Genomic DNA, 15,155 nt, shown 5'->3' with positions numbered 1-15,155 from the left:
TACTTTATGAGTCAACTCTTCCTCACTTCATTCAGCTAATGAGGCAGATAATTTGTTATCTGGAAACAACATTTTTTAATATCAGTCCAAGGCAGATAAAACATGTTTCATCACAGCAAGAGATCTTCTGCTGAGCTACACTGAAAACCATAAAGCAGAGGACCAGAGGGTAATGAGAGTTCAAGTAGTTCCTCAGGGGAAAAAAGCCCTATATAAGTAGTCATGAATGCAATGAAGTCAGACCCTGCTCACATTTAAATGTTCTTTTAAAAAAATGGAATCACAGCTCATTGTGATCACTTTTAGTGATCTTAGGCAGTGGTTTTGAAAACACCATTTCATGAAATAAAATGTGACAATCTACACATAGTATATTCCTCCTCAGGTCAGGGGAGGAGACTAATCTCTTGTGCATTTCTTTTTCCAAAAAACATACTTTAAAAGCACAATTTTAGAGTCCGCAACAACTTTCGCTAAGATATATTTAGAATTGAAATTGCATCAGGTCTAAAAAGTCTGTGGAAAATTTCTGTGATGCTTTAATTAAAATTTTCTGGTTTTAAATAAGATAAGTCCTCAATCTAAGATTCCCATAAATAAATACTAATAGCTTCTTCTTTACAAGCCAATAAAAAAATTACCCAGCATGTAAAATTTCTGTGCTTACTCAAGCCTAATTAGGTTTGGACTTAATGAGCACACAAATCCAGAATCAATCCTTGATTTCACCTACTTACAGCTAGGTCCACATCATACTTTGGTCTGCAGTATGGCTTTTCCCCTTCCTTACCAGGAAGTTTCCTTTTCAACACAATGTTTTTGGAGCATTTGTAGAAATTAGCTTCAAAATTTCTCAGCCAGTATAAATTTTATATTTTGAGGCCCTGTGCGAGCCATGTAAGGAGCTAATTAGGGATTTTTTTGGTCTTGTTTAAATTTGACCAAGACCTTGCTGTGACAGAAAGTTTAGCACTTGCATCATCAACACCCTCTAAATATGTTTTAAGAGGTAAACATCAAGACAAAGTTCAGGAAAATTCAGGCTTTTATCACTTATTTCCTGTAGAAGGAAACATGACCTCAGATGAAGTGACTGAGGAGGACACGGTGACTGAGTCTCCCTTTTTCTTACCTCTGTCCAGTATCTCAATCCCTTCTCCTTTCAGCTTGGAAACCAGTTTTTCGTGCAACCTTTTCACCTCGGCTTCCTTCTGCTCCAGTTTGTCTTTCAGAGCTGACAGCTCATCCTGGAAAGACACAGAGCCACTCAGTGACAGCTTCCACAGGCAGCTGAGCTGTTTCCACAGTCCCCTCCTAGGAAGCACAGTGGACAGGTCCTCAGCTGGTGGAAGTGACTGAGGGCCCTGACATTTAACACTGCCTGAGGGTGCACCAAAGGGACTGAACATCCCAACAGACTTATGAGCCCACAACAGAGCAAAATCAGGGGGTCTGTGGTCTGAAATTGTTGGTCTCGTGTACAATTGGAAAGAAACTTCACATCAAAATTTAAAGACGAAAGAGCAAAAGGGGGAAAACCCAAACAGTTTTCTTTTTTGTTTAACCTTGCAGAGATAGAAAAAAATGCAGGTGAAAAGGCTGAAAGATAACATTTCCATACATTTTTTGGTATTTATAGGGCATGTTGCATGTTCAAAGTGGAACAATTCCAAAACTGTGCTTATACCAGGCTGAGGTATAAGCCTGGTGATTCAGAAATCACCACTGTTTCTATGGAAAAAAAAAATCAATCACAACACCAGCAAGCACATGAACACATACCAGAAAGCAGTTCAGACAAAAAATGGTGGTACCACTGCCACAGTCTGGGTTTGCTGATCAAGCATGAGGAAAGAACGCTTGGAGCTGAGATTCTTGGGAATAAGACAGATGGTGTTTGGGGGAGTTGGGGTGTATTAGAAAAACGCTGTCAAGTTTTAACTTAGATCTAACCATCTGCACTAGCAAGTGACTGGCACAGATCCATGCATTTAACTTTTTAAAATTTGAGTCAAATCCTACCCAGTTTAGTAACATGTTTCTTTGATGTCCGAGGATATCTTGTGCAACAGCATCATCAAGAGAGGACCCTCACTGCAAATGTACCCAACACTGAAAATTTAATTTGTTCAGTTTGTAAACAAAGCAAAGCAAGGCAAGACTCATCATTTTGGCACTTACAGCTTCTAAATGACATTTTGAATCCTTAATGGAATAAACCAAACTAGAATACTGTGGCTTAGGTATTTTCCTAAGCTACCCTGAGATGATCTGTTGCAAATAAATAGGGATGTCTGCAGCCCAAACTATGGCCCAGCTACAGAATTTCCTGAAATTGGTTCCTGTTTGCTCTAAAGCATCATTTAAAAAATAGACCTATCTTAAAATTGTCAAGAAATCAAAGCTTTTTCCACAACAGTGGCTGGGGAATAACTACAATTCTCCAGTGCTCCAAGTTGGCACTGATTATGATGGGATTTCTGCCAGTGTAGGATCCATACTACTCCAAAACAAGATCATTTCTTGGTCACTTGAGAAGCTGCTGTTATATCCACAGGCAACTAGAGCTGCATGTGGTTGTCAATGTGCATTTCTTTTCCTGAATTAGAAGTATGATATGCAAATTTACATGTGGGAGAGGGGACAGTATAAAAGAATCACTATTTCCCAGATAGTTTTCATGAATAGATTTTCTCTAAAAGGGTGATAAAAAGTTCTGTTTGAATAATGGATGTAAGCTACAGACGAGGAAATCATCCCTTGGAAGGGGGAGTGATTTTAACCCAAGTCTAATGCCATCATGTGTAACCTATGCAAGGTCCAGAGCAGGAAAATCCTCTCCTCTGCAATATAAAAGCTGTTTATAAGGAGTACCTACATAAAGAGCTTTCCACATCTAAGGAGGAAGGGCACACTGCATATCAACACACAGCAATTAATGAAGAACAGAGCATGACAGCACAATGCAGGACAGACCAGTAAAGGGTGGAACATGAAGGATTCAAAACAGGCCCAGCATTACCCAGAAACTACCACACCTTTAGCATCTGGCTTTTTTGCTCCATCCGCTGCTTTTCATACTGCATCTGACCCACTTTGATTTTCATGCTAGAAAGTTTGGCCATTAAAGACTGGTAACAGAGACAGAGGAGTGAGAGGAAACTAAAGGTAGAAAAGAGACAAGGCTAAATGGCAAAGAGAAGTTAGACACTTAGAGAAACAGGCTGCTAGAAGTACTTAGGTGAATGCTTTTGCTTCAGAAGTGGTTTGTTTTTAGCACATTTAGGAGAAAATAAATGCTGTTTTTAACCTGTGGCATACACCTTACATACTGCAACTGGTATTTCTTGACACACATGCGAAACAAAGGTCTTGACAGGTAATAAATTTATTGTGAACAGCATGGTATGTTACCCTTCATCAAAAGCAATGCTCAACTGAAAACCACAGCATGGCTATTTAGGAATAGCCACTGCTGCTAAGTGAGAACCATGAAACCCCAGGACCTGAGAGTGCTCAGGATTTTGCAGGGTGCAGGCAAGGATTAGGGAAAAGAGTGAATTCCTGAAGCCTGATTTACACCTATCTCTGCCTCTTCCCCTCAGCCTCACTTACTTTGGTTGTTTTCAGTTTTTTCTCATACTGGAGTCTTTCATTGTCCATTTCTCCCACCCTTAACCGCAATTCGTTTATTTCCTGGATCAAATCCTGAGTGGAGGGAAAAAGACAACGGAAACAACAAAGAACTTCAGTAAACAAAACAGAAGAATAGCTATGACTGTAACAACAAGAAAAGCAGGCATAAAAGGAACTCAGTACACAAAACCACACACCCAAATCCAGCACTAAGTCAAGCAACTCCGAGCTTCCTAAATATCCAGGGACAGAGTTTCTCAGTTTCTGTGTTACTGCACCGAATGTAAGAGGGCAGAGGACAAAGGGAGACATAAATTGAAGTTGTGTTCCCTGTGCTGAGGGCCAGGAAAGGCCTCCTGCTTCTCGTTCAGCTGCCTGGAGCCCAGTACTAAGGCTGGAAAACAGTGGCAGACATCCTTCAACACGCAGCAGCCACCTCCTCCCTTCTGCAGCCCCTCCCGCCCCAGGCTCACCAGCCATCACCTGCTTTTTCAAAATATGAAGTGATTACACTGTAAAAATCTGTGTTTCCACCACTTAAAAAACCCCTCTCACTGAGGGCTGAACAGATGAGCCATCACAGGTTTCTACAAGCAAAGGCACCTGTGTTTAAGCATCAATGGCACCACTACATCTGGGCTTTCCAAACTCAAAACTGGAAGAAACTTGGAGCCATCACAAACTCACATCTGAGCTCTTTAGGAGACCAGCTCGACCTTCTGGCCATCCTGACAGATCCTGCGAGGTTTGGGGGTCAGACCTGAGTGCCCCCAGCCCCCTTGGTCAAACAAACCCTGAGTGTGACTGCTCCACCAAGCCTCCTCATCCTCCAGGTCAGAGAATGGTTTGGGTTGGGAGAGGCCTTAAAGCCCATCCAGTTCCACCCCCTGCCATGGGCAGGGACACCTTCCACTATCCCAGGTGGCTCAGAGCCCTGTCCAACATGGCCTGGGACACTTCCAGGCATGGGGCAGCCCCAGCTTCTCTGGGCAACCTGTGCCAGGACTGCAGTACCCTCAAACAAGGAATTTTCATGGTCCTTATGTTTGCTTTCCTTCCTACATCTGAGGCAAACCCTATCTATGTTTAGCAATGCTGTACAGTGAGCTAACAGCTCTAAGCACAATTTCTCAGAGCTAATACTATAATTAATAGAGACTTATATTTATAAATTAACAAGCCAGCAGCTGACATTTAGAGGGTATTCACGGGTCCCTGATAACACCTGCCTTTCAGTCCCACACCACACTTCCTAAGCCTACAAGCCTCTGGTTATCATTTTGTTTTTAATGAATCTGATGCTAAGAGAGCAACATCTGTATTTCTTCAGAATGATCCAAGTTCAGTTCTCAGAACCAAGAGGAAAGTGAAAATACTGAACATTTTAATGCTTTTAGTATTTAATACTTTTAAACAATGACTTTCTAATTCAGGTACACCTGAAATTCCTCAACAATTGATTTGTTTGGGGCTTTTCTCTCCTGCACCATGATCCAATGCCTAAATATGCTGTGTGGAACTGCTGAGGCTGTTCTCCACATATTTGTCACTTGAACTACATGACTTTTAAAATACTCAGTGTGACACAGAAAACAGAACAATCTTGCAACCAGACTGGAGGTGATGGTGGATAAATCACAAAGAATTCCCTGCGAGTGTGCCAGTTTTAGCCTCTGGCAGCTGCTTCAAAGGCCCAGTCTGGCTATGGACTCCTTCCCAAATAAACTCCCTTGCAGGGTATTTTCTTACATAAACTCAGCCCAACTCAGACCACCCATGCTCCTCAAGGAAAATAATGCTGGTGTCTGCTGAGAAAGTGGAAATACTGGAATAACTCAAAGAACAGAACAATTATGAATCTCTATTAAGTACACAATTAGCTTTGAAAAAGCTGGGTGTTTGTGAACATCTAGACAGCAAATCCTGGAGCACAAAGATCTAGTGAGGCATCTGTTTAGACAAAGAACGAGGAATATGAGTAACCAACCAAGCTGGAATGGGAAGTTGCAATGACAGACATAATTAACAAATGGATAATATGAAGGATTTAATCAGAATGGTAATTTTGTAGGAGACAGTAGCTGCACAAGTTGTCAGACATCAAATTTTTTCTTTTCCCTAAATAAAACCAGAAGCAATATTCACAGTTTTGCTTTCCTAGTCTGAATCTTTTTCCATTTCAATCACTCCACATAAATGCCATAACGTGTTTTAGGGTCAAATATTTTAAATATTCATTTAAACATTCAGCTCTTCTAAAATAATTGATGAACAGCAATATAATTAGATCAACACTGAATAAAATACTGCATACTTCTGAGTAAGTACTGCCTCCAAAATATCTCTTAAGAGATTTTGTAGGGGTTGAGACCCTCCAACTAATTAGACATTCATATTTTCACTGAACCAAGTGAAAACTAAGACATAATATCCCTTCCAGCATTTAAGCCTAAGTGGTTTTACAGGTATAAAGTGTTGAAATCAAGAAGAAACAATATAATTATATATATCACACTAAAGGACATCATTCTGGATTTCAAACAGCGTGAGAAACATTTTAGTAATAGTTCATTAGTTCTGGCATAAATATCCTTGATATAAATCCATATAGTCTCTAATTACAGTAACTATTATTTAAATAAAATTTAGGTTATTTTTATCAAAGGCTTTTAGTGAATTTCAAAGTATTTCAAAGAGGAAGGTCTTCATAGAAGATAAGCCTCTTGCACAGAGATTACAGATTTGCAGTTTGTGGTGTACTCCCCACACTGGAACCATTTTTCTGGGAACCTGTAGCTCCATGTCCACCTTCTTGGTAGGCTGAGCTGTGCTATGAAGTTATGGAGACACTGCAGTTCAGGGGGGGAAACAACAAAAGATGGAGCCCACGAGAACTCTACAATATCCAGTAAAAATAAGGGTAGAAATAGAGGAAGCAAATCACTCAAAGCCCAGTCACATTTGTTAGCAGTTGTGTGGAAAGCAGAAGAAACCACAGGGTGTTTGCAAATGAAGGTACAACAGGTCAGAAAGCACCTGCTCCCTGCGGCCACCTGGACCAAACCTCGCCTCCCCACAGCCATTCACTGCTGGTGCCAGCTCGCTGATCCCTCATTTGGGCTGCCTAGAGTAAGTGTCAGCCCACAGAGAGTTATGTGCTGTGCGCTGTAATTCATGAAAGAGCTGAGCTCTGTGTGGGCACAGTCCCAGGAGAGCTGTGAGAGCAGCCAGCTCTTACACACACCTCCCACGGGTGCAGGAGACCTTCAGTGATTCCCTCCACCCTTCCCCCACCAATTTCTCCATCAATGCCACACACAGAGCTTGTCTGCACTACAAAATCAGCTGCTCTGAAGGCAGTGCTGTGATCCTGGCACATAACACCTGTTACCTACTAGAGGCAAAGGTAACAGGAAGCAACAGGAATCCATCCCAGAGCTTGGCAGCGCCCAAGGAGATGTGCTGCACTGCAGGAATGAACACTGCTGTCACTACCTGAAGAATCACTTCCACGCCTGAAAGTGATACAAGTCATTAGTTTTCCACCTGTAGCTTTCTTTGGGTCTGCACATTACTTCAGAAAGGCACAAAGAGCAATCCAAAAGCAAGACTGACTTTTGTTTTTGTGCTTGCAATACAATGAGGAAAGGTGCTTTACTGGAAACTGAGCAATTGGGAAACCACTGGCAGAAGTGAAAAAGGCAATTTTGTGTCCTGTCATGACAATAGGGCTTCTTTCCTTCTAGAAACAAATGACACCTGGAATCCACAATCATGTGGATTGTGGAATCCACAATCACATGATCCACAATCATGACAAACACCTGACATTTCAGCTCATTTATGAATCCAGAACTGGAAATTTTGTTCTGCTTCATAGGCAGGCTCTGAGATATTTCTGATATGGGCTCTATCATTCTGCCAGGACAGCTTAGCTGATACTCGGAGTTTCCTGGCTTTGCCCACCTGCTTTGAGCCTTTCTAGTTGCAACATGAGCGAGGTTCAGTGACACAGACCTGCAGCACAGAGTGAAATGCCTCAGGAGAGCACTGCCAGGCATGGCACCTGCACCTGGCTCTGTTCCCCCAGCCCCTGGTCCTGGGCTCCCATAAGGCTGGGGTCTGCAGTCAGGCTTCCCAAGAGCCCCACAAGGAGTCAGCTCACTCTCTGTTAGCAATCCCAAAAGTTCTGCTCCTGTGCAGTGTACACATGGGTGCTTTTTGTACTTGCCTCAGACAAGCCTTACTGAGAAGGTGACAGTTTTATGTGGGGTCAGGAGAGTGCAGTATGTCCATTTTATTAAAATCTAACCTAAATCCACCCCTCCTGAGACCTGACAGCCAGAATCAAAAACTGCCTTTGGAAATCTTTCTCTGTAAAACCAGAATTTACAATTTTTACTTTAAAAGAACATGTTCTAACCTTAAAGATGAGTTCCCCTTCTTGCCTGACCAAAAAAAAAAAAAAAAATCCCAGAAAATGTTCAGGTAAGGTGGAGACACAGCTTTCACATTTTATCCTGTCGGGGTTTACTCACCTCTGTGTCTCTGAATCTGTCCTCATAGTCCAATCTATCCTTCTCTACAGATGTAAGCTTTAATTTCAGAGTGGAAATCTCTGCCATAAGATCCAGCTTCTGAGTTTCAAGGGTTGTTCTGCTTAAAAGCTCCTGATTCAAGATAAAGAGGAAGAGAACAGAATTATTTACCCAAGGGGAAGAAATCAGTAATTAATTTTGACAGCTAAAGGTCTCCTTCATGGGGAATAGCATTACCCTCATCCTTGCACTATGTGAAGCCCTGAGACATAGCTATTATCCATCTGACAGATTCCAGGCACCTGGGATGCATCTGGGATCACAGGGGCACTATCATGAGCTGGCTGCCAGGATAACAAAAAAACCTGTCTGTCATCACAGTCGCTCTGGGCAGCAAGGAGCTGTGAGGGGAATCCACCCACCCTGCCAGAGGCTTTAATCTAAGGCTCTTGGAAGTTCAGTGGGGATGGACTCAAAGGAGGGCAGAACTGGATTCCTGCAGCATAAAGCAGCACTGACATTACTAAGTGCAAAGACTTTAGAGCCATTATGGTAGAAAATGATCCCTTAGTTATGAGACATCAAGGGCTGCAACACCTTGAAGGGCACTGCTCTCACCAAAGTTTGTTAAGACAGAAGGAAGACAAGACAGCAAGACAGACATGGAGCTGTGAAATACCTGCTGCAGCATCTCCTCTGTGGCATTCAGCTTCTCCCTGTGCTCCTCCAGGCAGAACTCCAGATCCCGGATCTTCTCTCCTTGGGCCTCCACCTGGTCTGTAAGCACACTTACCTGGAGAGCAGGAAAAAAGGGATGCATGCTTAACACCTTGCACCTGTGCCATATGTGTCAGCTGAAGAACTGCAGGTGAGCAACACTGTTGGTTGAGCCAAAGATTAACTGGGACCATGCAGGGAGGAAGAGGAGGAGGAGCAGAGCTCTGCAGGGTACACGCCACTTGGCAAAGAAAACAGGAGAGGAGGCAAGGCTCTCCCCTTACACTTACTAGGATTTCAGCTGAAGTTCTGGCAGACACATTGCAATTCTGCAACTCCCCTCCTCACTGGAGGTTTTCACTAGGGGTGGCTGCTGCATTTTACTGCCAATAATTATGCCTTTGCTGTGACAATACATTAACTCAACCCATTAGCTCCTACCTTAACCACCACATAAACCTCGCTGCTTATAATTTATTCTCCTTCCCAAGCAATTGCACACAGTGTACCAGAACAAGCACTTTCCCCTTTTCAGAACAATAAAAGCAAAGGAGGTTAAAACACACAGCCAGAGGCTGGATAAGACCAAGACAACATTTTTAAGACAGCAGACAGATTCTCATTTTGCCTTTTCTGAATGATTTTTTTCATTTTCAACAGGCACTTCCTGCAGTACTGCTGGGAAGGAGGGTGAGCTCAGTGCTGTCACAGCCCCTAGGCTGGGTCCACATCAGGGGATGCCACCTGTGCAGTCCAAGGGGTGCCAGGTACTCCTGGCTCCAACACCAAGAGGAAACCAGCAGTCAGAGCAGCCAGGGCTGAGCCCGTCCAGCCCAGCTGCAGGTGAGCAGGAGCACCAAGGAGCTGCTTGTCTCCTTCAGCTGGCTAGCCAGTCCTGCAGCTTTTGTTACCTTTCCTAAGGACAGGACAATGTCTCCTGATGCAGACACCATGTGAATGGCCCTGGGAAATGGTGATCTTAAGGATGCACATGGATGTAAGTAGGTGGCTGCCCTGCAGACCTGCTCCGCTAGCCAAATTCAAAGAGAACAGATACACAGACAGAAAGACCTTTAGATTTTTCCTGCAATCTGAATTCACACCTTTCTCTAATCTGGGTTAATTCTCACATCCTAGCAAGTCTTCTGAACACTGTCTAAGACATCACTCCTCCAAATAAATTCTCAGAGGTTTTATCACATACTTTTAGACAGTCTAGTGAATGCAAAAGCAGAAAAATATGATTTGGGTGACAACTCACTTGCAGAACAAGAGATTCCTTATCATTTTCCAGACGAGCCAGCCTTTCTTGATAAACATCTCCATTCCCAGATATGTGTCCATTAGTCTGGAAAAGACAACAAATACTGTATACTCAGCCATTGTTCCACAGCATCAGCCAACATTATCGAAACACTTAATGAGAGCGTTTTTAGTCTGCACGGTTTAAGAACATGTTTGAAATATTCTCCAGCCCCCTAAGAGTTACAAATCAAATAAACTGTCAACAAAGGACACATGACCACCATTCAGGAGAGAATTCTTCAGGGGCTTAAAGATGAGAAAGGAAGAACCTTCTGGTGACCCAGTTCTGCAAAATTCACTTACTGTACATTCAGCATTTTGCTAACAAAATTTGGACTCATTGCTACACAATGCTAAGCCATACTTGCAAAGAGACAAATACCCTGAGACATTCAGCAAGTGAAAAAAGCCAAACACACAATCTACAAAATGTGTATTATGCTTCTTGCAAGTCATACACGCAGTCAGAGACATCCTTTTACATCAGGCACATTCTACTGGGTATGGGTGAACGTCTGCACTCTAAACACATCTCTGTAAAGCTGCCTGAGGCTAGAGGGAAACAAGAATACATGTTAATGCTATCAGAGAGTTCAGAGGAATCAGCAACTTTCTTCATAATAACTTCAATGCTCTTGAGCAGCGGGAAGGATTTTGTTCTATCCATATTCAAAGCTGTCTCAAACCACTTCATGATCCAGGTCACAATCAGATCTTGGCTCAGAAAAGGAAGCCTTGTTCCCATCATGGCATAAATTGCTCAGAGGAGTCTCAGAAGCTGCTCTGAAATCCAGGGCGCTCAGCAGAGACACCCAACAATGTTGAGGGGCCCTGATTTCCTCCTGAACGTGCGATGAAAAGAAATTGTGTGACTGATCCTTGTGCTCCCGTGAGCCTGCAGCACAACTCTGCCTTGAGAGGCCACCAGCACTCAGGAGCTCCAAGCCTCCAGCTCCTGCTTTGAATCTCCCCAGATTACAGAAGATACCTCAGGAAATCTCCTGGCTAAACTCCTTTTCTAAATTACATGTCTGGCCTTGGGTGCTGGTAGAAACTGCCTTGTTTGAGTCTGAAACAATAGCACTCCCTCCAGCATCACTTAAAGAGCTGACACAAACAAACAGGAGAAGGTAGAGGTGTCAGACCTCACCTCAGTGCTCTCAAGAAATCAGGCTGCGTCCTGGCACATCTTAAATGGCTGAGCAGTACCAAAAGTGTCTCACAAGCATGAAATTTCACTTGGTGACCATAATATCTCACCTGAAATTCACTCCAGCAGACTAAGAAAGGATGCTCTCTAGTAATTTGTACCAGGACCTCATCACAATGATCTAACTTATGACCCTGTATCTGTATTATTTAGCAGCACCATACTAAGCCACCTGACCACACAGACACTAAACCCCAGGGCAAAATTCCTCTAAACTTCTGAGTTTGCCACATCTTCCTCCTGACCTCTACCAGAATTTAGCTCATGCCATTCAAGATCCATGAGATCTTCCATTTTGTAACACTTCAATTCAGGTGAAAGAATTCAAAATGAAATAAACCTTTTAGCTGCTCAACCAGGAGATTATGCTTCGGATTTTGTGACCTGAGTTGTTTGTGGAAACAGAACTGAGGGTTTTGTCTACTTTTGCTGCTCTGCAGCTCCCTTGTCCTTTAAGAGCTCCAGTACATCTCAAGCACTTGCTCAGCCTGTATAAGAACAGCATCTGTATTTTGTAATACACAACACATTTATCAGTCCAGTGCATGTGTCTGATGTGGGAAAGTGGTATCCATCCCTCACTACAGGCAGCAGAGCTGCAAAGACACTTTTCCATGCTGCTGGGGCTAACATGGAATTCCTTGCCAAAGCACAGACTTGACTCCCTGCCTCCCAACCACCACATCAACACCTGAACCACTGACCCTCCTGATAGCTCCAGTCAGCATAACCAGACACAAATGAACCAAAACCAAAGACTGCAGGAAGAAAATGTGGGGAGGGAAGTCTTGCTTTCACAGCACGATTAAAATGTCTGTGAAAACCAACGAGGTGTGAAAGCAGAACTTAGTCATTGTGCACAGCATCTTGCCAAGACACCTTTGTTGTTAAACTCTGCTCACATTTCTCAGGAAAAATCCACTTGGCTCAGCACATCAGCTTTGGCTTTAAAGTAGGAGTGTTGGGATAGGGGGAGTTCAGGCTGCAGCTGCACCCTGCCATCAGAGAGAGGTGATGGGAACCCCAAACAGGACAAGTGAAAAGGCTGTTCTCCCGCAAAACAAAAAATAGTGCTAACAGAATCACAGACTCCTTAAGGCTGGAAAATACCTCTGAAATCATCAAGCCCAACCATCAACCCAGCACCACCACCATGTTCACAACTAAACCAAGTCCACAAATGCCATATCCACACAGTTTTTAAATCCTCCAGGGAGGGTGACTCCACCACGTCCCCAGACAGCCTGTTCCAATTTTTAATAACTCCTTCAGGAAAGAAACTTTTCATAATATCTGACCTAATCCCACCCTGGCACAATTTGAGGCCAATTCCTCTCATCCTGTCAAACACTTAGGGCAGCTCATCTATTCTTTGGGAGAAACCTTGCAGAGACGTCTTGGTTTTGCAAGCTGTGTGTACTGGGTGCAAAGATCTCTTTTCTGGGTATTGCCAGTAATATTTTCTAAAATCTGCATAAAACCAGACCTCCTGTAGCACACCAAACCCAAAAAATTCTGTGTACAACACAAGAATTGTTTGCTCTTTGCCTGAAGTGTTGTAACTTCTGTATAATACCTATATAATACCTGTGACTGACTTAATTTGAGGTATGAAAAGGCAAGAAAGCCCCTGACTTTGGTTTCAGTGGAGAAAATGATGATAGCTGGAGAATGGATGATAGAAAAAGACCATGGCAGCTATTTCCAAGAGCAGCAGCCTGAGCACTGCTTACAGTGGTGCAGAGACCCAGGACCTGCACACACTGGACACACAACACCTTCCCACATCTTTGGTCTGGACTGTCTTCAAAGGTAAAAAGTAGATTCCTGGCATGATATTCTTCCCAGAGAGATGAGGAAGCAAGATGAAACATGAGAAGAAGAGAGCAATAATGGAAGTGAGCAGGACTGAAGAGAAATGGAGCAGGAATATGCTCAAACACTGGATTTGGGAAAGTAGTGCATCAGGAGATGGGGTGGAGGGAGTCCCATTGGGAAGGAATGGGCTGCAGGGAGGTCTGAAAAATGCCAGGAGACCTGGTGCGTGCAAAACCTGGGCGAGCAACGCTCAGTGTGTCCCTCAGGAGCATTTCTCCACCAGGGAATCTGCATCCTCCCCTGCGACTGGGCCAGCACTCACCCTGCAGAGCAACAGCTCCTCTTTAGCGGGGGGGAAAGAAAAGAAATAAAACAGTAAGAGAAGCAAAAAAGAAAAGCAAATATTTGATTGAATAGCAACTGCGAGCATATTTAGGGCACTTGGTAGTTAGTTCTGGATCAAATTGGTATCATTTAAGTCTATAAAGGATTAACATAATTTACTAGCTGTGTAAGAAAGGCTTTCCATTTCCTGAAGAAGGCTCTTTTCATCAGTAACTTAAAATCTATATTCAGTTAAGCAGCTAGATTTTGCTTGTGTTTTCAATGTTAATGATTAATTGCAAAACACTATATGGGAAGAGAATGCAGATTTACCAATACTGATTTTAATCCTAAAAACAAAAGAACAGTTGTCACAATGCCACTGAGGCTTCACAGAAGTTTGAGGTCAAGCATTTACTTAAAATGCCATGTAAGATCAGACCCAGTGCACTTATAAACTCTGCAAGATCAATCCACAGCTAATCTGTTAAACACGTGTGTAAAGCTTTGTCTGTAATCATCTAAGTGTAAAAAATCCACACTGCTCTGGAGGGAATTATTCCTGTAGCAAGTAGAAGCATCACCAAACTTCCACAGCTTGCCTGCCTTCAGTCTTTAATCCCTTTTCCCTGGAAGCGAGTTAGAATTCCAAACCACAGGAATGTTTCTAGTGGCTGCTGGTTTAAACCTAATAATAAGAAAAAAAAAAAAATTAAAAATCCGTTTGCTCTCAGTTGCTGAATTCTCCTCTCAAAAATAAGCCTCATTTTTAGCTTACCACAGCTGACACCCTCATTTTCCTTCATTTTCTCTTCTGCTTTGGAGATGAAATAAGCAGCACAAATCACACTGCTCTTGCTGTATGTGCAGTTTGGTTTGTATAGAAGGAGCTGCAACTCCACAGCATCATTTCCCTGTACAGCAGATTGCACTGTTTTGACCACCACAGTCAAGTCAACAGTTGGGCAAGTGAGCCTTTCCCAACACCTCTTTCCTGACCATCTGGAGTTAAATTAGAGCTCATCAACATGCTTACGTGCTTCAGATCATTACAATACACATTACCTATGCTCAGTTAAACAAAGCTGCTGCTGTTCTGCTTGTTCCCTCAGCTTTAGAGCCCCTTGCAAGAGGGCTCCTCCAGCCTCAGCTACCTCAGCATCAATTTGTGTGCCTTGGGCAGAGCCTCTGGGTTTCCCAAGCCAAGTACCCACTACCTGTGATACAGATCCATGACAGCTTTACTCTCTGTCAGCATCAATCCCATCCCAAATTCATACCGGTCATACTGTCTGAGCTGGTGTGTAACCAGTTTATGTGGGAGCCCACCTCTGCCCTCCCAAACCAGCCTCTCCTGCATTTCCCACTTCCCTACAGCCTTTTCCACATACTCCAGCAGAAGACCTACTGCAAAGCTTTTCCTGAAGTTTGCAGGTTACTTCCTCCCCAGAGAATAAGAAGGGGAAAAATAAAAACAACCACACACCCACTCAAAGTCTCCCACATGATATTTTAAAAAATAAAAGTGAATTCTGAAAGAAAAGCAGCTGAACACAGCCCTTCACACTGAGGCATTTACCTGAAACATTTTGTAAGCATAAATAGCA

General features: G+C 43.1%; 1 protein-coding gene across 10 annotated transcripts in view; it reads right to left on the bottom strand.

The window, feature by feature from the left end:
- Positions 1-15,155, bottom strand: part of PPFIBP1 (PPFIA binding protein 1) — a 102,045-nt gene that overhangs the window by 24,114 nt on the left and 62,776 nt on the right. For 7 of the 10 annotated variants that reach the window (XM_084205979.1, XM_084205984.1, XM_084205982.1 and 4 more), the window contains exons 5-10: positions 10,153-10,239; positions 8,854-8,967; positions 8,175-8,306; positions 3,616-3,708; positions 3,039-3,131; positions 1,133-1,247 (exon numbers count right to left, since the gene is read on the bottom strand). In XM_084205979.1, the coding sequence (XP_084062105.1) occupies positions 1,133-1,247; positions 3,039-3,131; positions 3,616-3,708; positions 8,175-8,306; positions 8,854-8,967; positions 10,153-10,239 (634 nt within the window). The remainder of the gene's footprint in view (positions 1-1,132; positions 1,248-3,038; positions 3,132-3,615; positions 3,709-8,174; positions 8,307-8,853; positions 8,968-10,152; positions 10,240-15,155) is intronic. The other 3 variants (XM_084205986.1, XM_084205987.1, XM_084205988.1) reach the window with 1 other exon arrangement.

The sequence above is a fragment of the Fringilla coelebs genome, assembly GCF_963513975.1.
Source record: "Fringilla coelebs genome assembly, chromosome: 5".
Classification (NCBI taxonomy): domain Eukaryota; kingdom Metazoa; phylum Chordata; class Aves; order Passeriformes; family Fringillidae; genus Fringilla; species Fringilla coelebs.
The sequence above is the reverse complement of the archived record's forward strand: the minus strand, read 5'-3'. Positions and strand labels throughout refer to the sequence as shown.